Raw genomic sequence first — 27,124 nt, forward strand, 5'->3', positions numbered from 1 at the left:
ATGTAATATTTAATAATATCCTACCCTCCTGAGTTCTAATGGTATTTCTACCACCAAAACCTGCAATGTTGCTACCGTTGACGATCGCATAGTTCCTGAACAAATTCGCAGATTCAGTCGTTATCTGATTAGGAACCTGCAATTGGCTGACCTTCCTTAACGCGAGCCCCAAATATTGTATACCCCGCCTCTCTGGTTTGAGCTGAGGGTGGCGTGTTTGGAAGTGCTGGTTATTTTACTCTAATATCCGGGTTGGCTGAGAAGCGAAAGGAGTGACCTCTGGAGATTTCCAGAGTAGTGCAGCCGCACCAGCGAGAAAGTGGTTAGGTAGTTCTGGCTGTAAGTGTAACTGGAAATATGACCGAGAGAGCAACCGACGGAGATACATAGGCAAAAGGACGGAGAAATATGGATACGACATATTCCACATTAGGTTTGTTTTGATTTTAATTCAATAATGATAACTAGTTTTTTTTTTTTTACTTATGAATATAAATATTCACTTCGTCCAATTTAAATAATGGAGAAGGCTGCGTTCAGCAGCTCGCATCCCGTGACTAATAAAACAAGCTCGGGGTCTTCTTCATTCTCAGAGCGAGGAAATTCTACGAGGAAGACCGGGAGAAGTGGTTCTCAGAGCCCCGGCTCGGGATCGGTTGGCAGCCCTGTCGGAGTTGCTGCCAGCCGGGCTGGGGGATTGGGGAACAGCGGTGGTGTCCAGCACCAACACAGGCAGCAGCTGGAAGGAGTGTTGAGTAAATACACAAACCTGCTGCAGGGATGGCAGAACAGGTAATAATATCCGATATTAATACATGTTCTTTTTGACGTAATAAGAATACAAAGTTTATTTAACTTAGACCCATGGCACTATGCATTTCAAACACAGCGATGTTAAAACACAATTAGTGAGTCACGTGGATGTGTGTGTTTTTCATGGACAGATACCTGGATGGGTTGTTACGTGATGTGCGTATATTGGTGGTGGTATTTGATTCCAAAACAAGGGATAGCACATACATTTCATGGACATACATTATACTAACTAGATTGATAGGGAGAGAATATTATTAATACAGTAGACATAACTTCAATATTCATTCCTTAACACGTTTTTTTGGGCAACAAACCTTCGCTGTACTAATCTGCAGGATTGCAAAAAAAAAAAAAAAAAAAAAAGTTCATAGCAGTAAATGTCAGTTGGTGGTGAAATTAATTATTAATTTAGCTTGTCTTAAAAACATTAAAAGCTTTAGTAAGAAACACATAACCTTGAGCGCTATTGTACCAATATCTTTTATTCGAATTTAGCTGCAACATTCTCGTAAGGATCAGGGTTTTACGGATACCATGAGTCAAAAAGTTCATAATCCCCGCACTAGCTGGGCAGCTGTCCTTTGGTATGTAGTTTTATTTTATTTTTGTTTCTCAGTATATTTACCAGCATATTGCGTGGTTCACACGCTTGTGGATTATCAGGACACGCTGTGCAATATGTTTGTCAGTTCACTTTGCTACTAATACATTACACATTATGGATATGGTATTTTGAAAACAAGTCTTGCCATAGGGCAGTGTACATGGTAGGTGTTTATAGTGCAATATTGTGATTTTTTTATGAGAAAAACTACTTGTAATAATAATACCTGCAATGTTCAACGCACACAAACTGGACTGTATCACAGACTGATTAACTTTTTGCAAACATTGGACCCTATTTGTTAAAGTATAAAATAACCGTTTTATTTTACTTGGCTCATGGATTCATGACGTGTTGTGCAATATGAAAATAGCTGCAGCTCTCTGCTGCAAGATCTGTAGGTCTGACTGATGGAGGTGTGGTTTGCAGGCACACTCAAGCGGCAGGTGCTTCTGTATCTGGCAGAACCAAAGACAAAATCTCGGTTTCAGCCGTGGGGAAATCCACAGGTTCTGCATCTACTTAGAAATTAGTTTTTCTGCCATTACCATGTATGACTTTGTGTTAACGTAAATTGATAAAAATGTGTCTAAATAGAGTTTTTATAGAATCGACCTAGCCCTTTTTATGACATGGAAAAAGTTAGTCCAGTAACAATATTCAATTTTATTTCTAAATAAACAACTTTTCAAGTCAGAATTACTTTTAAGACTGCACTCCATAAGCTCTGTCTTGGATCTTATATACCTTCTGGGTGCCATACGGTTTCTACATATAACACTCTGCTGGTCAGCTGCTCAGCAGCAGTGGCTACTGTTTTCAATAGGTCAGTGATTTGAAGGTCTGCAGATGAGTGACTAGGGTGAGACTTTTAATGGTTAAATGCCCCATCCATGTTTATAATGTGTGGTAATTGTGGATTATTTTGAAAGTGTGAATATGTTTTAATTTCACATCTCAATAGTGTATTTATACTTGCATAACAGAACTGGGAACTGGGCCAGTGAATTTCTACACCCCTGCTGCTTTACAGTAGAAATCTGAATTCTTAACATTTTCATAAATGTTTTTATACATGCAGTGTTCAATTTGTAAGATTGTGCAGCCTGCTGATTAGCACATTCAAATTATGTTTTTAGTACAGCACTAATTTACACATACTGTCTGTTCTTTCAATGGCTTTGATGTACAATTAGAAGACATTTGCTGTTCATGGAGTGATTTAAGTGTAATTCCATCTAGCGATTTAGAAAATATTATTTATGTACTGTACATGCACATATATATATATATATAGGTAGTAGTTGATTGTACTTTATAATATGATGTTTTGTAGCTAGAGTAAAGCAATTTACTACAGTGATTTTTCAACATTAACAGTGAATTAATAGTCTGGTGGCTGGATAAAAGAAAAAAAGTTTAGAAAACTAAACAAAAGCTACAAAAGAACAAGGGACAATGTCACACTAATGAGAGGTGAATTAATTCTAAAAGACTTGCTTACAATTTTGGATATTGTTGATTTACACAGCAGAACCTTAGGAGTATTTCCATACCACATTAGACTAAGTAGCGGGTTTCCAAATAATACACCATTATATGTCTGCACATATTACTACAACTGTTAAAGTTACAGGTACATTATTTCTCTTTTCATTGTTAACATCCTGACAGCTTTTTATAATGGACTCTCTAGTTCACTGGGGTTTGAGATGTGTCCTCTAAATCACTGCAGGAAGAGCGATTTAAAAAAAAAAAAAAAAAAAAAAAAACCAACAAAAAAAACCAACCAAACCAGAAAACATAAGTGCTCTGGCTTTTCTGTTCTGTACCACATCATGGATAATTACTGATGTGTTATCTCTTTGACAACGGGCAGTAATCCTTACACTTGCAGTGCACTAGAGTGGACATTTGGAAAAGAGCTTTCAATCAATAAATCAATCTTTATTTTATATAGCGCCTTTCATAGTGGACCACCATCACAAAGCGCTTTACCAGATGCAGTAACAACAAGAAAATCCATAACTTTAATTACAGAGAAATGCATAATACAGTGCCTATAGGAAGTATTCACCCCCTTGGACGTTTTCACAGTTTGTGTTACAACCTGAAATCTTTGCATTTAAATGGGATTTTTTTCCTTTGATTTACACAACCTACTCGACCCTTTCAGTGTATGAAAAGAGGGGAGGGGAGGGGAGGGGAGGGGGGTGAAAAAACAAATCAATTAAAAATAAATCCCATAGTTGGGTGGTGCAATCAAAGCAAAGATACGACCAAGGAGCTTTGGTGGCATCATGCTATGGGGATGCTTTTCATTGGCAGGGACTGGGAAGCTTGTCAGGGTAGAGGGCAAAATGGATGGAGCTAAATACAGGCAAATCCTTGAGGAAAACCTCCTGCAGTCTGCAAAAGACCTAAGACTGGGGCAGAGATTCACCTTTCAGCAGGACAATGACCCCAAGCACACAGCCAAAGCGACACCGGAGTGGCTTAAAAACAAAAAAGTGAATGTCCTAGAGTGGCCCGGACTAGAATCCGATTGAGAATCTGTGGCAAGACTTGAAGATTACTGTCCACCAACGATCCACATCCAACTTGACAGAGCTTGAACAATTTTGCCAAGAAGAATGGGCAAATATTGCATGATCCAGATGTGCAAACCTGGTAGAGACTTACCCCAAAAGACTCAAAGCTGTAATTGCTGCCAAAAGTGGTTATACCAAGTATTGACTCAGGGGGGTGAATACTTATCCAACCAAGACATTTCAGTTTTTTTTTATTTTCCATTAACTGTTGTTTCACAATAAAAATTCTCTTGCCTCTTCAAAGTGTTGAGTAGGTTATGTAAATCAAAGTAAAAAAAAATCCCATTTAAATGCATCAAGGTTTCAGGTTGTAACAACAAACTGTGAAAACGTCCAAGGGGGGTGGATACTTACTATAGGCACTGTACATGATATACAGAAAAAAAAAAAAAAAAAAACATAATACATTAAATACTGTGGAGTGGAAAGTGCATAATACATGAAATAGTAGCAGACCAAAGGTGGTGAATCTTACCAGAAGCCAATGTAACAAGGTAAAAACTGGGGTGACATGATCACATTTCCTAGACTTGTTACCACGCTTGCAACAACATTCTAAACATGTGGATAAAACTTCCAGTTATGTCAGCAAAGAGCTCATTGGACTAATCAATATTAGAATAAATTAAAGCATGGCTAAGTCTTGGCAGTAGGCAAAGATAGATAGGACCTGAGCTTGGCTATATTTTTAAGGGGGAAAAAAGGAGACTGTGGAGAATATGGGTCTCAAAAGACAGCTCAGAAATGAAAATAACACCCAAGTTCCATGATTTTGGTTCTAGAGCGAAAACCGTTGATAACAAAGCCAGGAAAATTAATGTTGAGCGAAACATTCACATTAACATTCAATCCTTAGTGTGCACCCGGTTGTCAATTGAGGTTTTCAGATGTTGCCCTGGGCTTCTGTACTTACTGAACTGATGGCAGTTGGGCCTTCAGCTGCTTTGGCGCTAAGCTGTGCAATTCACTGCCTAGTTGTATTTATGATGCAGGGTCTGTTATATTACATTATAGTACATCTAGGCTAAATATTTACGTATCTGCCAAGGCCTTTGCTAGTGCACAGTAGTTCAGTTAAGAATGTTAAGTCTTAAGTGTTCATAAGTCCTTTCTTCCATTTTATCCCATCAGACAAAACCGTGAAGTGGAACGCCAACAAAACTGGACAGTAAAACCTTTTATTATCATAAAAAAATCTATCCTGTCAAACAATATACTTTAAGTCTCATTATCACCTATGGAGAGGTTCAGCATGGCTTGATTGTTGGAACCTAATAATGTTTATAGCAATTGTCATTAAGGTACTTCTAAAGCAAGTACATGAAAACATGAGAAAATGGGTTGGTGCACGCCCAGTTCCTAGTAGTTGATTGATGTTAAAACTTGTTAATGTTGGGCCTAAACAATCATTGGCACAATTTTTATTTTTTTCAGAAAGGAGAAAAGTAACCATTAAAGTTACCAAACCAGAAATAAACAACTAAGACTTTTCGTTCAGGTGCTTGAATGGAGTGTTAGTTAAGTTGTTTCGTATTTATTTGTTTGTGACGTTTTATTGGTGTTCTTTCCATTTGAGACTCTTGCCCAGTGGCTTGGGAAACCATTCTAAACACATAAAAGTATAACCCTATCACCCTACCTTAGAAGGTGACATAAAAACAATAACTGTTTTTTTTTGTTTTTTTAAAGCATGTTCTGTACTAGGTGTCTCTTATAAGCCCCAGAACAGTGATAGCACATCTGTGTACCTCTGACATCAGTGTGTTTTTTCTGTCAGTCTGTAAGTACTCTATAGTAGTATGTGCACTGGAAAACTGCCTTTTTAAAACAAATATTTAGTTCAAGTACCAGGTTTGAAAAATACAACATATTGACCTCCTCAGTCAATCAAATGACCTGGAAAGTTGGCATCTGAGTTGATCTGTCTCCCTGGAAACAAAGCAGGGAGTTTATCTTGAAGTGGCGCAATAGCCATAGTATAAATTTTGGCACCTAAGGAATAAGCAATCTAATGTAGTTTTGAAAGCTTGTGTTCTAGATTTAGAAAACCAACACATGTCTGTATTCTTACCAAACAAGGCTTAAAGGCTGGCCAGCCCCAGGGGAGGAATACCATTATCACAACAACATTGATGCACTGGGAGACCTGTTGTCAAATTCAGTGGAAGCTGTGTTTGTTTCTCATTTAATCATTAACATTCATGAGTCTTTCACAGAACGTTAGCTTCCTATGCCTAATTGGCCATTTAGCACTAACCATGATTATACCTCTTAGTAGACTTGGTTAAATTATTGAAATCTAACATTTAGTTGCATTTCAGATTTTCATTGAGCAAGTACATCAGGGTTAGAAACTAACAATATTGTGCTACTAGTCCAAAGGACTAGTACCTTTTGAAACTTGGTAGTCCTGATGTAGACTTGCTAGTCCTTATGTGAAGTGCCTAAGATAGAATCAAAAACAACAGTGGGGTCCCTAAAAAATAGGCTTAGATTTTATTTTGCTAACGCTCAGATCAATCAATAACCTGTTTGCACCTCGTTACTGAGCGACTACTGCACTGTGTGCTGAGAAACTTAAACTGACAGCACCAGGCGGAATGACGGAGGAAAAAATTCTCTCAGATGTGTTACCCTGCCGACCATGAAGCTCTGCCTGAAATTGACACAGATGACACAAATAAAATGTTTTTTATTGTACATTTACATGTGTTGCTATTTACAAAAATGCTGGATGGCTATGAATTACTATCTACAATAATTAATGTACTTGCATACACATGCGGTCTTCACTAAAGTCCCAATTTAAAGACAGTATGTTTCACTGTAGCCCTCGGGATGAAATTGTTAGCTAGGTGGCTATGTTTTTTTAATTAGCAGTGGGAGAAAAGCGCTTCAGCAGTACAGTAAAATCTGCTAGTACTGATGAACGAGGTAGCTACTAGGTTTAGATACTAATGAGAGTATAACAAGTACAAAAGAAAAACAAGGGAAACACAGATATTTTCAAGAAAGCTGGGAGACTTTGTATAAACAGATTTTATATTTTTAAATGATGCAATAACAGTTCTTGTGAAGCATCCACACTATAGTTTGACAGAACAGGTGATTTATTTGCACTGTGCGGGGGACCTTATTTTCCCCTATTGGTTCTTGAGCCCTGCAACACTCTCAGAATCAATGCCTGTGCACCTGTTATCAGTGATTTAAAGCCTGGTTTTCCAACGACCTGATTGTCGCTCATCCATACTGAATTTGTATAAGAAAAGAGTGTTTTTAAAAAAGTAATTTTAGCTTCCAGTCACTTAAAATATGCTGACAATAATGTAAATCACACCAAGCTACAGACTGCGAGTCCCAAGCTTTAAACGTGTTACTGTTTATAGTTAAGAACTCAACTTTATTTTGAACATATTGTTTTTTATTATGTTTTAAGCAACATGCTACAATAATGATCGTTATGGTAATTGTTTGTTTATTAGTTTTAAAATGTTTAGTAAAACATGACCTATTGTTTGACCTTGTTATTACAGCCAGCCCTCTTTGCTAATGACATCTTCAGTCAGAGTTGTAACCCAGTATAAATCTCCACGTTTTTGTAAAATTTGTTTATACTTACTTCAAAAGATGCAATGCGTTTCAGTAAATTCAAACAATTAACTTTGCATCCAGCACAGAGGGTGAACAAAAAAACCTGGTCTTATAATGAAAACGTATTTTTCCTTCTTTTACACCTGGGGAAAAAAAAAATCCAACAATGTCTCTTTCGCAACCATTTACTCCTGCATTAATAATATTATAGTTGCTAGAAGTTGCAACTGTTGATGTAGTTACTGTATTCACTGAGTCTCCTCCCACTTGTACTAGGCTGTTACAGTTGTTTTCTGTAAATCTTCTTTTCTCTTGTGCTCCCTAAAGTAAAAATAAATAATAAACAAATATTTTAAAACTGTACTGATACTGTACTAATGCAAATAAACAATAATATTGCATTCCTTATTGATCACCTTGCTATAGCAATATAAAGCATTCTGACTCTCTCCAAACACAGAATATTGTATTAATTATATAGATTTACCTTCCAAAAATTTGGTTAACAGATAGGTAAATTGGTAGGTGAGGGTGATTAAGTTGATGCCAAGAAATGCTGAAGAGCAACAATCCAGTTGCTTACTCACCAGTCAAACATGCATTGCAAGTGAGTGGATTCAAAAGTAAATTTAATATATATATATATGGATTGACGTGGATAGTTTACCCCACGTCATTGAGATCCTTTAACACCCAACTTGACAACGTTTTGAGATCAATCAGCTGCTAGGAACCAGATGGCCGAATGGCCTCCTCATTATTAAATTTTCTTTCTTATGTTCTTAGCTGCTTCAATGTACTCCACAGCCTCATAACTCTCTCCCTATCACTGCACCCGCCCCTTCTTCGACCAGCCAGTACACACATTCATACTTGTGGATGCTAGGCCGCTAGCTCAAAGAAACACAAACCACTGACCCCCTCGTGACTTCACCCAAAATGAACCACTAAAACCACAACAATCCACATGGGACTGGCATGAGACTCCATACATTGACAGCTAATGTATCCACAGGGAGTGAAGCAAGTGATGTCAGCTTCAAGAAACACTGCCTCCGCAGTCAATCATCACAGTCAGCACTTTATTCCCTAAATGTCAATATCAGCCCAAATGTTGACATGGCAATTCCCAAATGTGGACATATTCCAAATGTCTACCGAATGGTATATGTAACTTTTATGCAGCTTTTTATATATTTTATTTCTCCTTTCTCCTTATCTGCTATTTTGATACAGGCATGTATACTAGCGTATGTCTTTGTTTGGAGAAAGTATGTGGGGGGGTGGGGGGGGGGACCAAAATTTTTCCACCTACTCTTTTAGTTCTTGGCAGTTCAACGCAATAGAGTTTGTTCAGCCATAGGCAGCAAGCTGCTACAGATTAAAAAGGAATTAATTTGACTACAAGGAAAAAAAAGACAAGGATGGTTTGGACTAAATTTAAGAATGTTTTTGGGGATACTGAACCTGAGAAGTGGTCCTGAGAGAATCTGATTTTTCAAAAGTGTTGAGATAAGAAATAAAAGAAGAAAGGAAAGAGAAGTAACTGGCGGCTTCTTTGAGTCCAGATAATTATAGTTTATTGAAGATAAAAGTTCTGATTTGCAAAGTTACAACCAGACATTCTAAAAGTTTTTTACATGGTGACAACAGTTTGGAGGTGTCCTCTTTCCAAGCACGGATCAGAGCAATACAAAGAACATTTCAGTTTTCTCAGTTTAAATACAGTTTTTCAGTGACATCATGATTTTTCCTTAAACCAATTAGAAAAAGACACAAATCTCTTATCACTTGGTTATTTGCCCATTTGTCCTAACCCTGGCTTCAAAGCATCTGGTTCAAGCCTCTCTTTGAAGTAGCTAGTTTTTATAATCCTCATAGTTAACTGTAATTTCCTAAGAAAACCAGTTTTCTATCTAGTTTGTAAAGACGTTTAACAATATGATGGTACCCCTAACACAAAACCGAAAATGATCCACTCTAAATGGCAAGAACTGGACAGCAAAGTAGAGGCCAAAACCTATTTCAAAATGTCTTGGAGGTCAGCCTTGTCCTAACAAGGACAAAGTGACCAGAAAGATAACTTTGTCAACTTACTGTCTAACTAGTAATTTAACCAGAATCTAGCTTAATGTTTAACCCATTCTGTGAGTTGTATTCTAAGACCAAAAATTAATTTATATCTAAATAAAATGTTCCAAGAAAAAGCAAGAACTGTGCTTTGTTTGGGTTAAACTGTGCAATTGGTCATGTCCACATAACTTTGACCATGATAGCCCTACTCCTCTGGTGCTAAAAGTTTGTTGACCACAGGCACATTTGTGTTTTTCTTTTAAGTTTGATGGTACAATAATTATTCTCTAGTATGTAATTTAACCTTCCAAATTAGGGGGCAGGGCTTTACTTAAGAGAAGGTAATTTACCTTCACTGTTTACCATAATTTTACCGTTGAATTTACGGACGTTTTTTACAGTGTAGTTCTTCTGCTAATAAACTATCAGTATTGCAGATTATGTCAGCTGTCATGGCAGGCACCACACTTTGGTCTCATGGGCACAAATTTCTCCACAGGCACAGCTTTGAGGACCACTGTCCTACACCTTACTCATAGTGTTACATGCTTGTCTCAAAATATTTTCTTGAGGTCTATGATACTAACAGACAAACTAAGGACTGCTTCTGTACTGAAAAGCATAGCTGTTTCACAGGTCCTGTCATTATATTTTATACTTGGCAAAATATTCCTGAAGCTCTTCGGCCCACCTGCTTTACTACACTCTTGTCATCCATAAAATAGATCAATTACTGTATTTATCTCCTAGTTTAGAGGAACAGTGAGCTATTTCGTGCTCCTTACCAATTACTTACCTGGTTACAATTCTGTTTTGCAAGCTCTCTATCATTATCCGCTTTGTGTCCGTTCAGAGGCTTTTTATATGCCAACTTGCAGCCAGTGGCTATTTGTAAAATCACCTCACCACAAATTTTTGCTGGATTACAGCAGTTAGCATGGTAAATGATATACAGTAAGCAGAAACAACAGCAGGGAATGATAGTGTGATGGGAAAATTACATCCCATGCAATTTATGTACTAACCTCTGAGCTGTTTGTTCGTGTGTTTGTTTAACCTGTGTGACTTTAAAAGGGATTATACCAATGTAATAAGAAGTTTGAAGCTTATTTGCTATAATGTTTAAAATTAAGAAATACACTTATATAGTCTGGACGCTTCTCTTCCTCTTTCTGCCTTCATCACACATCTTATTGCTAAGTGAAGAGGGTCCAAGGTAGACCGGAAATGTCCGTATATAGTCATGCTTTGAAGTAAACTGCAAGAAGCGTACGTGACAAGACGGAGATTGTCATGGTGCCAGGAGGAACAAAACTGCTTGCTAAAACCATAATAAGTTAATTATAAGTAGTTACGGTATTAGTTATATGATGTGTTGTTATTGTATAATTTGATAGGCCTCTTTGATGTTATTACTGCTATAACTGTTTAAGCTTTCCATGCTCAGGTTTATAAGATTTAGGTATAATATAATAATAATGTGTTATTATCAATAGTTGTTTGTGAACATCCTTCCTCTGTCTCGTTGAAGAACCGACATTTCCCTTATAAGGGATGGAAAGGTACTGAACTACTAGCTAGACAGAGGAAGTTCTATCTCTTTAGCAACCACAAGCTGCTTCCGTGGCATTTCACAGAAATGTCACAGACTTACTTTTATTTTAGGGGTCTTGCAATTTAAATAAACTGTTATGATTGGTCTCATTTTAATCTTCCAAGTTGTTGCTATCCATTAATATTGAGTTAAGCTTCTGTGATTGGCTCGCAATAACTGTAGGTTACAAGGTATATATTATGCTTACTGGCTCTGAGTAGCTCAGAACGTTGCTCGGTTTTCCTAACACCTGTGTATGTTGAGAGTGTTCACAGGTTTGCAAACTTTAACTTTAACTATTAAACTTATTTACTCAATCTTGTTTGTTCTGAGTCTCTGTCTTACAGGAGTTTAAAGTATAAACTTCCACCACAGATAGCAAACACACTTAACAGGATATTTGATAGGTAAGAAATTACAATATTATGTAAATATACTGTAGATGACATGAAGTATCCTTTTAATCCTTTTATGTCCTTTTAATTCCTGGTCGAGCTTGGTTTGTGATGCACCCTACAGTAGTACAGTAAGACAGCTGCTGTATTTTTGTTCCATACCAGTGGTCTGTTCTTGAAGCACTGTGCTACAATGTTGAGGAGATACAAAAAGAAATGAGCACTTAGTGAGAGGCAATGAAAGTGTATTCACTGATCTACTCCAACACAGAAACGCCTGCCCTAACAATGACACAATGTGTGGCGAGGATACAGTAGCACTGATTCAACGTGACAAGTCTGCCGTGTTTTTTTTTTTTTTAATTGTTTTGGAGGAATACTTGACCAATGATTACTGCCTCTTAGCCCCTAAGTTTTAGTCATCTCTTATGAAACATCAGTAAATCATCCAGTCTTTGGATAGAGGAGTACCTGCAATCAACTTTATTTTTATTATTTATTTTTATTCTGACTCACCGCTGCAACCCCCCCGACGACTCGGGGAAACGGAGGCTGAAATACATGTCCTCTGAAACGTGTTCCTGCCAATCTGTCTTTCTCACTGCGGATCCACAGCAAAGCCACCAGACCTATAGTGCCGGAGGACAACACAGATCTGAATGGCTCCACTGCAGACCCGCAGGCGCCCTATCAGCCACAGTGTGGGGTCTCTGGTGCGCGGTGAACCGTGGATTGCCCTGCCGACCTAAGCCATCCCTACCTGGGCGGCACTTGGGCAGTTGTGCGCTAACCCCTGTAAACCCCTTGTCATGGTCGGCAGTGATATAGCCTGGATTCGAACCTGCAATCTCCAGTTTACAGGGTGCAATAATAGTAATAACAGCACCCATATATACAGAGGGGGCGGACACTTTGCCACATACGCCCTCCTTTGTGCGTACCACACATGGCTTCAGCGGCCACCTCCCCCATTAGTCTCGGGCGGCCACTTTGCCCCAGAGTGGTAAGATTTTTTTTTTTTTTCTCATTCTTGAAACCTGTGTGGAGATTTGAACTGTGACCAAACCAACTTGTTTTATCCAGTGTTTTGAGCACCAAATCAACCACAGGACTCGCAAATGTAAATCCTGTTTGTTTTGTCATGTTGAACTTTCATTTGTTGTATTTGGGTGGCCCACTTTGGGAAACTGAATGTTTTTTATAAAAGGTAAACTATACCTAGGGCTTCTGTTTTTCGGTTTTTATTAATTGTATTTTTCGGTGCTTATTTTTAGCTATTTTCGAGTTTTGTGTAAATTGTTTTTTGTCAGGGCTTTCGTTTTTGATTGTATGAAATTTTGTGTTTTCGGTTGCTTTCCAAAATGTTTGAACGTTTTGTTTTTTTGTCAAAATATGTATAGTAACTTGACAGTACTTGCATCCTTATTATTAAGTTGTACCTTCTTTCCTTTGCTGTCTTCCACAATGAAATCCCTGTGGTCTGGGGTTATCGTGCGTAGGCATTTTTGTACATTTCGCAACAATTCTGTTTTAAATTCTCCGTATCTTCACAGTAATGCAGCTCTAACCCTTTGCGGTCCTATGCTGGACCCTGTCCGACATCATCAAAAAGACATAAAGGACAGGTCGCTAGACCATTTTCACAGGTTTTACGGTGTTTTCAGGTATTTATTGGATTTACAGGATTTTAATTTTTTTTTGTATCAGGGCTGTTTTATCAGTTAAAACTGAAAATCAGAAGCCCTAGCTATACCACACTACAAACTCACTTTTCAGTTGTCCAAATGGCTGCTTTTCTGATGCAAATGGGACTGTCAGAAATCTCTACATGTACTGTGCCGCCTTTGTCTTCAACAGTATTGTGGTTTTGGGAAGAATGAAGGGTTATGTTCATTTTTTAATCTAAGACATTCAGAATCTATTTAAGAACTGCAGCACTACAGTTTACCTTTACAGATTTCAGTGAACTAACCTATTTGCCTGCAGAAAGGGATAACTTTTAAGCGAATGTGTTTTTTGGGTTCAGCATTCATATTTTTTCATATCAAAGCTTTATCTGGTACTGTAGGAGCTATTAATAGCAGTATGTTATGTATACAAAAATTACATTCAGGAAAGAAATATATTTGCTCTAAAATACTACTTTCAAAACTGCACGAATAAGACCTGCATAATGAATGGAAGTTCACAACAGGAATGTTTATGGAATTATATTGTAGCTGTTTGCACTTTAAGGGAGATGATAAAGGCACATAAATACATTTCTAGTCGATACTGAACATGGAACTGATACAGAAAGTACAAGGAGCAATCTTCTGTCATACAGTAGCTTAATCTTCAGGGCCAGGCTATGCATACACATCTAGGCTGTCTGTAAGGAATGTTCTGTGCTGCTGCCTCTGGTGTGTCACCATGCTTCTGCTGTTGCTTAAATTATATAGCTTCTGATGTTTCCAGCATTGCATCAGCATCTCTGCTATCATCCCAACAAAGTCTTCTAATGCATAAACAACATTTTACATATGTACTGCACCAGTAGTCAAAGGCACATAGCAATTTTGATAGCAGTGGTTAAAGTACATGAGGATCTTTTTAAGAAATTAGTATTCATAGTTGAGCTGTATCCTAGCTAGAGCGCCACTATTTAATTTTGCCCACCCACATAAGTAGTTTCCCCTAGGGTACTGGATTAAGTTATTGTACATATTAACTTATATTATTACTTCCTTTTATATGTCTAGTCCTAGCTGTACAATTGATTACAGTATTTTTGTGAAGTAACTTGTAGTACTGTATGCAAATAATGATTATTATTGGAAGGCAATTCTGTGAAACATATGTTAATTATACATCCAAGGAGGACACATGATAATTTATTTTGTTTAATATCTATAGTTAGGGTCTTTCTTGATTTTTAATATTCACTGTCATGTATGTTAAGTATGTCCCCCTTTCCCCCCCTCAAAGTGCCATCAGTTGGAAGCAGTCAATCAATGAAGACCATCATCTTCTGATTAGGAATGTCAAAAACAAATACAGTAAATGGGAATTCATTTTCTGTGCAGCCCCAGTCAGCTATGTGTTCTCCTGTACATTTAGTTTTACACTAAACAATAATTCTGTGGTGTCTGTTTTACTACATTTAGCCTTCTGTGCTCTCTTAATTGTCAGAAAGAACACTGACCTTAAAATATCTAAAAGCTCTATGAAACACTACACTAATAAGCTAATCTCATTCAAACACACTCCACTAGCCTGCAGTATACTATAAATAGCAGCCTGAAATTGTACAAGACCATAACCATACTAAGAATATTTAGTTTCAATGGCAGTGTAATCTTCACTGTATTTGACATCTAACAATATTGCACATGAGCCCATGTGAACAATAAGCATATGGACTGTAACTGTGTTGTTCTATGTGCAGATTAGTTGTGATTTTGTGGTATGAGCGACTGTTCACTGTTGGGGCTAAGTTGTAAAACTAAACATGGTTGTGAGGCACTGTAGCACTGTCACACAGTACCTTTGTTGCTGGTTAGTTCAGACTTACGCATGTTTTTTACATAGAACATTTTTTGCTGCTACATTTACATGCATGTAAACAATACATTGTGGGAAGGCTTGCATGACTGACAATAAACACATTAAATATTTAACTGTTAAATAATGTTTTTTGTTTACCTTTTGAAAATGTGTGTACCGGTTAAAAGCTTTAGCAGCAGAACCTATTGTGTACAAGGGTCAAAGTAGACACTGCAGAACCTGTGAGAGCTGCTATCGCTGTTTAACCCAAGTCCTTCTTTGAGCTGATTTCATTGTCAATTCCAGACTGTCGTGAGTCCTAAAGATGTTTTCGGGAAAGCTGTCTCCATAGTTGGACTGGGAATTGACCCCACAGGGAACTGAATGCACATTTATTATGAATTTGATATCGTCAGCTTATTCTGCACTCTGACCTCAGACATAATGAATGAGAACAGACAAGTCAACAACAGCTATTTATTCCAGACAACTGGATGGATTATTAACTAGATTTGTAGGGCAAGAACCAACATTCCTATCCAATATCCGACAACAGTCAAACTCAAACATAAACATTCATAATAGAAAAACATGATGGTGATGATGGCAGTTTTATTATTATTTTTTAAAATAGTCAGTGATTTTGAGGCATTTTGTCAATATTCCCTTTTTGTGTGTTTGTTTTCCTTAGTAGTTGTGTGTATAAGAAAATGCCATTTTATAATGCATGTCCTGTTGTTACTCAATTACTTTTCAACTTAGTGCCACCTGTGAACATGCATAGCTGACTTTGGTTAAAAAAAATACTAATAACCAGCAACCAAGAATATCTATTTAAGCATACCTCTGAGGGGAGCTTCAATGAATATGCAGCTCTGCATCCATCACCCTACCTACTGTACATCTGTGAATATCTCATAAGCCATTTCAGCTAACAACTTCATATTTTGGAAACTCCTATAGCAAATCTAATGGCACTTTCACAATGACCTGTTACCCAAGATGGTGGTCATATTGGTGTCATATGTCTTTTGGGGTATTCGCTTCATACTCAGTATAAGGCTGCCACCACAACAGTGTTAATCCCTTGTATCTCAGAAACCATTTGAGGTAGTGACTTCATATTTGGAGTGTTGTGTAACAGTGTTGTGAAACGGTACTTATCATTTTGTAGTGCGACAGTAAAGACAAGCTAAAGTGTGTTACGTGGAATGAAATGGGACATTGTTTTTTATATGATTCCTGTAACATTGTACACATTCAGTAATTGTCATTTCCCATTGAGTATGGGTAACTCAGACGGTGCCCCAAAGACAAAAATAGTTCCATTGGGTAAAGAACACAAGATTTTTTAGTTGTTATTAATAACCCATTTCTGTGTTCTAATAATGCATCCACATAATTAACTGTTAAAGAACACTCTGAATTACAGCTGGTTAAATGACCAACGACCAGTTTTTGAATCGAAAAAAATTTGGTTTTTTTTGTACGAAAACCCAAAAAACACTTGTTATTAATTTTAATTAAAAAAATCCCCCCCCCCCCCCCCCCCCCCCCCCCCCCAAACTTTGTCTTTGAGCATACTTTAACACACAGGTACAATCTACATGTAAAGACTCCACACTTTTCAACCCCATTGAGAAAACCGGACAGTTTGTGGCTGGTGGCCAAATAAAACCGTTCATGGAAGTATTTACAAGTGGTTTTGCAGTCTGTGTGCTTAACTCTGGTCTGGAGCGATTGTATTGTTTCCATTCACATAAAACATCAATCAGGTAATGTAATAAAAAAGTGTGTTCTAGAAAGTTCTAGAAATGCGTTCGAGTTCATCTTTGCCCTTGCCCTATAATAACCCCTTATCTTATATAACTTGTTTTTGTCACGTTTATATAACTTGTTTTTGTTAGAATGTTCTAGGGAAAGGAATGGTTTATTCAGAGGGCCGAGCCTCGAGGGAGTGATCTGGCCAATTACTCTCTCGCATGCAAAAGCCTAACTTGGTAAGTTATAAAGGACGGGGTTCTCCCCTGCTCTGATGAGAGTCAGCCGTGAGGATTAGCGCGCAGTCCTGCTCGGTAATTTCTTGGTGACAGCTGCTTTCTCTTACCAGGGTCGAAGGGCTCTCCCGATCCGCTTGGAAGGTTAAGAATTAGTTCAGTTGCGTCTCATGGATTGTATTGATCTGTGATTAATATAATCTTTGTATGTAACCTTGTTGGGTTGTGTCCCGTTAGGGATATCGTTATTCGCAGTATAGCATCTGTGTATGTAACTGCGTGTGTGTGTGTGTGTGTGTGTGTGTGTGTGAAATAATAAAGGACCTTTTAAAATTACTCTGTGAAGTAATTGTCTTATTTACTTCCACATCAACTTCCTTTTAAATTTAAAGTAATTAAATTTCACACAACAGGTGGTTTGGCCATTTCGTGGCACAACAAACAAAATACTACAGAGTAAATAGAATTATACTACGTGTGTGGGTGATCCAAACTGTATTAATAATTAATATTTGAATGACCAAACAGGAAGCCAGTTGTAGCAGTGATGTCACAATAATGGCTTTGAATTCAGACCTCCCCATAGCAATTGCAATGTTCAATCTGTAACACAATAATAAGTTCCATGATTAAATTGTTAATTACGTGCGGTATAAGCATAAAACGCAACTGGTTCTTTGTGGGTAACTAACTAAAAAAAATAATCAATTCTTGAGTAAACAACACAGGTCTTGGTCCCTCTGTATTTAGGTCTTCCCTCACTAATTGTTTATTTTTAGTCATTGATACCTGCAAGGGTTTTCACTACGCACTGTAGACCTGAAGAAAAGAGAATCAAGTGGTTTAATCTCTATGGACACAGGTAATTTGGTGCCTCCGGTACCTCTCCCTTTCTCTCTGTCAACCCCAAACCACTGTCACTCTGTAATCAGCCAGGCCAGTTAATCCGTAACTAGTAACAAGCATTCCACAGTTGCCAGTGTGTCGGTCAGTCAACTAGTGGTCCCCTTGAGGAATGCAAGATCTTTAGCACATGACTACTAACTTCTTTCTGCTTGGATAATCTTCATCCTGTCACCAGATGCATTGACGATTGAAAAATGAATTCATTTAGTTTTTGCTGATTGTCAGGAATGGCTGCTACTGAAAGATTGTTTTATAGTTTAGGTTGTTCCAGTATCTTTCCTCAGCTTGTTGGCAGCTACAGTATATCACGAATAATTGATATGTTGGCTACATATATATTCCCAGTCAAAGTATATAAATATCACATTAGAGGTGCCAGTATCCTGATAAAGCAGGTACCATGACCTATGTCTACAGAACAGTGTATAATAATCCTATGGACTATGAATCAGTTGAGAAGATTGAGGCATCTGAATTTATTTAGCCTAGAACAAAACAAAATTAGGGTGGACATGAATGAAGTCTTTAAAATGTTATAAGTAGCTGACAAAGTTAATCTTTACTATTACTTTAAGCGCAGCACAGAAACTAGGTCCAGAGAACACTGTTGGAAATAATTGAGACTTAACAGAGGGTAGGAGACACTTTACACAGAATGGTGATGGTATGGAATTGGTGGTCTAGCCATATTGTTGATACTGAATCATTAGAATTGTATTAAATCCAACTTGAACGTTTGAAAATTTAAAAGAAACTAGGACCACTTTTCCTGGTGATTCCTATTTTTGCGTACTTCGAAACATTTGTTTTCTTTTGAATATTCATAAGCTGATTTAGGTTCTCTCCTTTCCTCATCCAATAAAAATATTATATTTTCATGTAATATTTCAGTTTAGTTTTTGATCAAGCTAGTAGTTACTATGCCCAACAATTACCACAATAATCAGACTTTGATTGGCCAACATAATCAGGTGATAATGTGCTTGTGAAGTGACAGGAACCACGTTTTTAATGTTATTTGATCATCTGACGTCCTAAACATCTGCTGTATCCTGGGATATATCGTGTAGAGCTGCTTAGTATCGGGAAAATATTGAATAATAGACATTGTGTATAAATCAGTAAAAATATCAAAAAAGAAAAAAATATATGTTATTTTCGGTACAAATCTGAATAAACCGGAATTGCAGAACGCTTCAGTATATTGTAGCACCAGTACAAATATTGATCAAATCCAGGCAAACATTTACCAGGATATACCTGTTGTCTTTTTTAACATAACCACTGTCCTTTTAAATCACCAAATAGGTCCCTCTCTGGGGATTTTACACATTTTACAGTCAGACATGCACTCAGGAGTTAATTGGTTTGTCTGGAATGTCTCAATATAGTATGAATTCCGGCTATATACTGATATTAATTAACATTAGCCACATGTACATAGGGCTGTTACTCAGTCCTGTGTTAACTGTTTTTTTTTTTTTTTTTTTTTTTTTCCTTGATCTGCAGGTACTTTGTGTTGGATATGGAGTCTGGGCTGCTGCAGTATTTTGTGAATGAGCCCAGCAAGAGCCAGAAGCCAAGAGGAGTCCTGCCTTTAACTGGGGCCACTGTCTCTCTCAGTGATGAAGCCCCTCACATGTTCATAGTATCTGCTACCAATGGAGAGCTCTACAAACTCAGAGGTATAGTGCCGAACATTTGTTTTATACTTATTTGGTACATTGTTTGTCTAGTAAATGACTTCAGTGCAAATTCAGTGCCTTACTATGACATGCGAAGCAGTGAAGCTAAAATAGGTAGGTAAATTGTAGCCTGGAATCAGATTTTCTGTTTTAACTCTGTGTGTGTGTGTGTGTGTGTGTGTGTGTGTGTGTGTGTGTGTGTGTGTGTGGGGTATTACTTCAATTTGGCGCCACAGCCAGTTATACAAGGACTGCCTTTATTAATAATAGTATGCTTTACAAACGCTGCGATATTTTGTTACATGATGTAAGGCATTTTAGAAGCGAAGCCGTGAGAGGCTCTGATCTGCAGCACTATACTCTTGTGTTTTTGAGACTGAACACCGTGCATTTACTGACAGTTAACACGAGCCTATTAGTTGGGAGTTGGAAGGTCAGGGAGTACTGTACCGGCAAATCAGGAGTGTGTATTGGTTGTTAAGGGACGGGGCAATGCTGTTGTGGCTGTTAAGTCCAAGAGTGTGACGTAGATGTTTTTCTGCACCAAAAGTACCTCCAAATATCGGTTTGATTTCTGTAAAAACTCAGTAAATCCTACTTGTTGTTTTTTTTCCCTCTATAACTTGCTTGTTTGTAATTTCTCTGCAAGAGAAACCGAAACTAAATCTTCTCATAGATAGTAAGCGTGTTGTTTTTATTTGAAGGGGATTGAGTACGGGAATTACAACTGAACCGAAAACAAAACAGCAAAACCACCTGTAAGAACTTCAGAAAGACTGTTGTTCTGTACGTAGTTTATCTTGGATTTTCTTTCAGAACTGCATAAAATAAAATGTTCTTACTATGTGTGTGTACATTAGTTTGCAATGTATGTGCTAGATTGAGGCTCCCGTCTCTTTGGGTGCATTACATGTACGTAGTAAGTGTTGTGCATTTGTTTGTTCACTGTGTGTGTTTTTTTAGTAGGGGGAGAAAAATACCTTAATGTTTATTTATTGATAGAGGCGTTTATTCGAGGGTGGCCTCTATTATAAAATTGAAGTAATACAATGTATGTGTGTTTTGAATGCATTCTTACTTTACAGCATTTTTTCACACCTGCGTAAAACTTTTGTACAGTACTATGTATATGTGTGTGTGTGTGTGTGTGTGTGTGTGTGTGTATTAGTCCTCCTGAAATTTCTTGGTTTCAGATAATTTGGTTTGTAGCAGATGAAAGTGATGTGATCAGGATTAACAACTTTTGAGCGAGCCACCCTTCAACACAGACTGTAAAAAAACAAATAAATAAAAAAACCTGAAAGGTTTATACCATGGCCAGCTGCAGACAGAGAAAAATTCAACAAGAAGATACAAAGTAAACACTGCACAGAAAACCTTCACAGCTATTCCAGTAATGAAGCAATACCTACTGTTGCTATCATCAGCACAGCCACTTGCGGACAGCATTTTATTTGTAGCAGTAGGAGTTAGTATTAGTGCTTTTATTATGCACATTCAATTCTTTCCAAAACAAATCATCCTACACAAATCGACGACGGCAAAATCAACAAAAGGCCTCTTCGTTTATTTTTTTATTTTTTTCTTGGACAAGAAAGGGAGAAATTGTTGGTGAAAAATTATGCTATGTGCTAGCATGTATTATAACAAATAAAAAACACAACAACTATCCATAAAAAGATGCAATTGCAAGCCTTATTTGCAACACTTTAAGGGAAGTATTGTGTGTAGCTTGTACATGTTTGCAGGGTTTGGTAACATTTATAATACACTCTCTTCTCACTTGTGACTTTTCTTGTCACCAGAACCCCACAATGGAAATTAAGGCCTTATCTACACTTTTGTGTACATTATTCCTTATAGTATATAATTACTACTATTTAGCAGTGTTATTGTATATCATTATCCTTACAATTATGGCAGTAACCCTATATTGTTTCTTTCCCAGAATGTAATGAGTGGAGCTGTGTGTGTGTGTGTGTGTGTGTGTGTGTGTGTGTGTGTGTGTGTGTGTGTGTGTGTGTGTGTGTGTGTGTGTGTGTGTGTGTGTGTGTGTGTGTGTGTGTGTGTGTGTGTGTGTGTGTGTGTGTGTGTGTGTGTGTGTGTGTGTGTGTGTGTGTGTGTGTGTGTGTGTGTGTGTCACAAAGACTGCCAAGTGGGCGGCGTCAGAACCAGGAAGGAATGAAATATACAAAGACGATGATGTGAAATGAAATGATGATGGCGCCGGTTTATTGTAAAATAAAAGGGTTTAACAAACAAGACAGGACACGGCACTTCGCGCCAAAATAAACAGACATGGACAAAACACAGAGTGGACGAACGCTACACAAACAATTGAGATTTATAGTTACACCTGTCTATCTCTTTCTCTCTCTCTCTCCCGTTCTCCACTCCCGAACACCCAAACGCCAGTATGTGACAACGTGCATCTATATATACTATTGTGCTGGGATTCAATTACTAATTATTCAATTGAGTCCCAGCACGTGAGTTAATAAAGTGCAATTCCCCTTGCTCAAATATCATTACATTTTACTTGCACGTGAAGTGCTGTGCAATCCTCGTGCCTAAATACACATATACATTTTAAACACTCGGGTTACACAGACCCGTTTATATCCCGTGTACCAATGTCTATACACCAACATTAAACACACCACACGCAACACATAACAGATAATATACACGGGGTGGGCACTTTGTCACAGTGTGTCATGCAATTTTATAATTGTTTGGGCTTGTATACTTACCTGTTCTGTGTTTGGTTTACACATGCACATATATGTTTTCATAGCCCTCTGTGAAAAGTGAAAAGGACTTTAGACCCAAGTGAAAGCTGTAACTACTGGAATATAGGCTTCCTTTTTTATTGCCCCTTTCAAGAAATTCAGAAATAGGACACCATAAAACGTATTAATGAAATAAACAGGCCACTACTCAATTAGCAGCCATTAAAATAGTAATATAATTAAATCTTGCAAAATTAGATACAATTAATGACCCAAATAAAATGGGGATTACAGTACTTAAAACACATTTTTAGTTGATGTAGTTTATCTTCATGTCAATGCCTAGACCGAAAAAACCAACATGGCTACACACTGTTGAATTATCTGGTTGTTACAGTAGTGTCCGTGTATAGGTACAGCTCCCGAGAGAATATGCTGGGTAAGAGAAAAGCCTTGTGGTGAAACTGATTATTTTTTTTTTTTCCATTGTAAATGCTCTGCATAATGGAACAGAAACTTCGCTTAAAACACCTTTTTGGCACCGATAGCGATTTGTTCACAACTGATACAGTACTGTTTTGTAACCTAATAACTCATCATTATCAGACTTAAATTAAAATAGTTTATTCAACATTTTCAAAACTGACTTGTCATTGCGAGAGTCTTGAGGAACACTGATTGGCTTATTCAGTCTTTTCAGTTTTTCATTGCCTCGTTGTGTATTCTGATTTCCACGAGTGCACCTCATCGCTACAAAATGGCATGTAAACAAAAGGAGAAATGCACCGCTGTTTCTCTTGCTACACAAAGTTGGAAAAAGAAAGACGTCACTAAACAATTCTGTATTTCCCGTTCTAGTGAGTTGCTTCAACATCCTGTTAATTTTATGCATGTCTTGAATATTGCTCCTGTATCTAGAGCTGCTGCTATATTTTTTAATGTTTTGTAGGGTTGCTGTGTTAATTTAGTTTGACAGTTTATTAACATTAGTTTGTCTGTTACTTTATTATTATAGTTTATTAAAATACACTTGCCTATTGCTTTTCGCGTACTTATTCTGTTCATTTCATATGTTGAAGCACGTGCGTCATGACAAATAATATTTATTTATTTATTGATTGATTGATATTGTGTCTTTAGTCAACTACATCTTAGAGCACTTCACTTGCTTCCTGACGAGTGTTCTCTTAGCCAGAGGCTACTGTATTGTGAAACACAGTACAGTGGTTTTTCTAACCATTATAAAAATGCTTTTGTGATATTAAATTCAAATTAATACCAAAATAAATAAAATAAACCTAGCTACAGTCCACCCTTTTGTGAAGATTTTTTTGGCAAAGTTAAGTTATACCAGTGTTCCTCAACTCTGGCACTCAAGATCTATTTCAGTCCTGGTCTTTATTTCAACCAGGTCCAAAAATTTGTTAATTGCCTCTTAACAGCTTCAGTTAACTACATTAGAACCTGTTTGTAGTATAAACCTGGACTGGACTGGATCTTGAGGGCCAGAGTTGAGTACCACCGAGTTATGCAATGCAGTGATACAGCACCCACACACAAAAATGGACAAATTTGCATACATAAGTGATACCATGAGCCTAATGCATTCTAGGCACGATTGAATGGTGTGCAGGGTTATTATACAGTCAGGGTAGCTCAGGTTTGTGTCCTAGCTATGCAAGGTTTATGTTCTTTGACAGGGTCTGAGTTACTGCGCTACAGTGGCCCCAACTGGACTGGCACCTGGTGAGCTTGAGTGGAAACCTCAAGTGACAGGGTTAAAATAACTATTGATTAAGTAAAACCCTACACAATATCATGAGGTATATTACCTATGTGATGCCCTGCAAACCATAAACAAATTTGGGTGTATGTAACACTAAAACAACTGTAAAATACATATTAACACTTTGGCATTAAAACATTTTGGAGGCCTGCACCTAAAATTATTAAAAATGTTGTGTTGTTCTTTTAATGAAGATTCCAGCAGCAATAAAATTATAAGTGCATACAATGATGCCATGTCACCTGGAGAAAAATAAGTGTGAGCCATCTTTACTGTTTTAAGGTGTATACAGATCAGTTGGTTTGTCATTCAGCTATGTGTTAACATTGTTGTTTTTTCCCTTCCTTAGCTGCTGATGCCAAGGAACAGCAGTACTGGATAAACCAGCTGCAGGCCTGTGTGAAGTCCCACTCTGAAGGGAATGCCAAGGTACAGTAAACATCCTCGTACATTATGACATGGCTACTTTCAGAAAATACTTCTTACTTTAACAACACATTCCTAGTAAACGCATGAAGGGGGTAAGTGCTAGAATGGAGTGTGTGTGTGTGTGTGTATATATATATAATCTCCTTGTATTGACTGTTGATCTACTAAAAAACTTAAAAAAAAAAAAAAAAAAAAAGGGAGATATTGCATGGTCGGCAACCAATTGGTCAAACTCCCAGTGTTTGGTCGGCAACCAGTTTGGGGTCACAAATTCTAAAATATTTGTGCACAGTTTTTGCAAAGGGTTGGCGCATATTATAGATCGCTATATATATATATATATATATATATATATATATATATATATATATAATGTATATATATATATATATTATAGATTGTAAAACGACGACTTGTGTGTCTAGAAAAAAAAAAAGGTTTTCTGAATAAGGTGTCTAGAAGGGCTAGTATTCCGATAGTATCCTCATACTAAGTGGGTGTTCGGTAGCACTTTTTCGGAATACTGGTATCCAGAATACGGCCGAATTCTTTTGGAATAACCTGTTTACACTGCATGGAATAGCTATTCAAATTTCCCACCATTCCGAATAAAACTGGAATCCTGATAGAACAGGACAACTGGAACAGTTGCCCGGATAGCAATATGGGTGCAGTCAATTTCACCTACCACGAGCGGCAGGTGACGCGACCTCATAAAAACCCTGCATAATCTCCTCACTGTTTGCTTCTGGTACTGGGGAATTTAATATGTTCCTCAGCACGTCGCAGCAACGCGGTTATGAACCGGTTGAGGTGGTGGGACACAGCTGACAGGTTGATCCCCACTATATCACCTGTTACCTTCTGGAAGGTTCCGGTAGCCAGGGTACACATACAGACAGACCAATTGTGCAGAAGGACGCATATTCTTTTTTAAGTCCTTTTGTATTTCTTTTTTTACAATTGGAAGTGTTCTAATTTGAATATAAGTTGTGCCTTTTTGTATAACTGTTATGCACAACTGTTTTTAGTTATTGGGTCTTCTGTTAACTAAAACAAATGTTTGTTCTATATTTTGAAAAATAATCGATGCAAGTGTATAGGATAACTGAATAGAAAATTAGGGTGGCGATTGCACCACTATAAAGCAGGAAGGACTTCCTAAACCATCAAAAAACTGGGTTCCTCCACGGAGCAGTTTGAAGACTGGTGCAACAGTAACAGCTTGGAGCGCATGTGAAGACGCGTTTTAGTGGCTAAAGCTCTTTTTTTTTTATGTCATTTTGGAACGAAGGAGACTAAAGGAAGTTTCTGATTGGCTAATTCATATCCTAGGAGTTTACACATCCTAGTGTTGAAGGTGTTTAGCAAAGCCTCCTTTGTGTCGCTATGAATTTCAGAATGATTTTCTTAATCAGTGCTTATAACTTTAGCTATCAGCACACAGTTAAAGAAATTAATAATAGTACTCCTTACATTAGTCTTCACTCCATAAACACTAGAAGCGAAGTAAGTCTGAACTTTGCTCTCTGTTGCTTGTTGTGAGTTGAGGTAAATAAATCACTGATTTTCTAAAGCTGCTGGTAGTACACTTGACAGTGTTTGTCTGCTGTTCCTGTTTTGGGTAATTCCTTTTTTTCTGGGTGTGTGAGCAAGACATTTGTGCTAAATTATCTCCTGCAGTCTGTTTCTAATCATAAACTAAATATAAGTTGATGTCACTGATAGCAGTAAGCAAGCAAATGTACTGTAATGTCTTTATTTCCAAACACTCTACTGATTGCTTATGGAAATTAACTTGAAAGAGATTATAGTCAGTGTTGTCGAAATCTACAAGCCATGACTTTTCCAGCCTGGAGACAGGACCAAATGAAACAGTCCAGCCTGGACCTGGACAGGCATCAACATAAGTGTGTGTGTGTTTCTTGTTTGTGTTGAGACTTCTGTGTTGCCAACAAAAAAAGAGGAAAAACACTGACCAAAGTGTCTGGTCCTGATGATTCATGAAATGAAGTTGCTTATACTTCTGGCAATGTACTGTGCTTCATTGATCAAAAATAATCAGGATCTTAGTGGAGAAAAAAAGTGTTCAGCAAGTTGAAAATGAGAAATGCATTACAAATAAATGTATTGTCTACAGTGTTTTGTCATTATTGTATTGTAAGCATGTGTGCGTCTTTGTGTGTGTTATAGCATGTAGCATATAATCATATAGATTAATGCTCTTGTCTTTTTATTCAGATAAGAAAATTAAAGGAATCGGATGAAAACCTCTGTGTGGAGAAGACCGGTGGCAGCCAAGATGGGCTTGTGAGTTTTCATCTAAATCATGTATTGAAAGTGAGCAGTGGTCTCTCCTTAAGCATTTACTTTACAAAAAGTATTTCAATATTTGGAAAA

At 37.4% G+C, this 27,124-nt stretch overlaps 1 protein-coding gene across 2 annotated transcripts in view; it reads left to right on the forward strand.

Annotated features, from left to right (window-relative positions):
• The first annotated feature begins 260 nt into the window (after window positions 1-260).
• Window positions 261-27,124, forward strand: part of LOC121314713 (oxysterol-binding protein-related protein 10-like) — a 125,155-nt gene continuing 98,291 nt past the window's right edge. The window contains exons 1-5 of one of the 2 annotated variants that reach the window (XM_041248281.1): window positions 261-433; window positions 594-792; window positions 19,602-19,777; window positions 24,645-24,724; window positions 26,966-27,034. In XM_041248281.1, coding sequence (XP_041104215.1) covers window positions 409-433; window positions 594-792; window positions 19,602-19,777; window positions 24,645-24,724; window positions 26,966-27,034 — 549 coding nt within the window. In that variant the 5' untranslated portion in view covers window positions 261-408. Of the gene's footprint in view, window positions 434-483; window positions 793-19,601; window positions 19,778-24,644; window positions 24,725-26,965; window positions 27,035-27,124 lie in introns of those variants that run through there. The other variant, XM_041248280.1, reaches the window with a different exon arrangement.

Source organism: Polyodon spathula, chromosome 4, assembly GCF_017654505.1.
Source record: "Polyodon spathula isolate WHYD16114869_AA chromosome 4, ASM1765450v1, whole genome shotgun sequence".
In the NCBI taxonomy this organism is placed as follows: Eukaryota; Metazoa; Chordata; class Actinopteri; order Acipenseriformes; family Polyodontidae; genus Polyodon; species Polyodon spathula.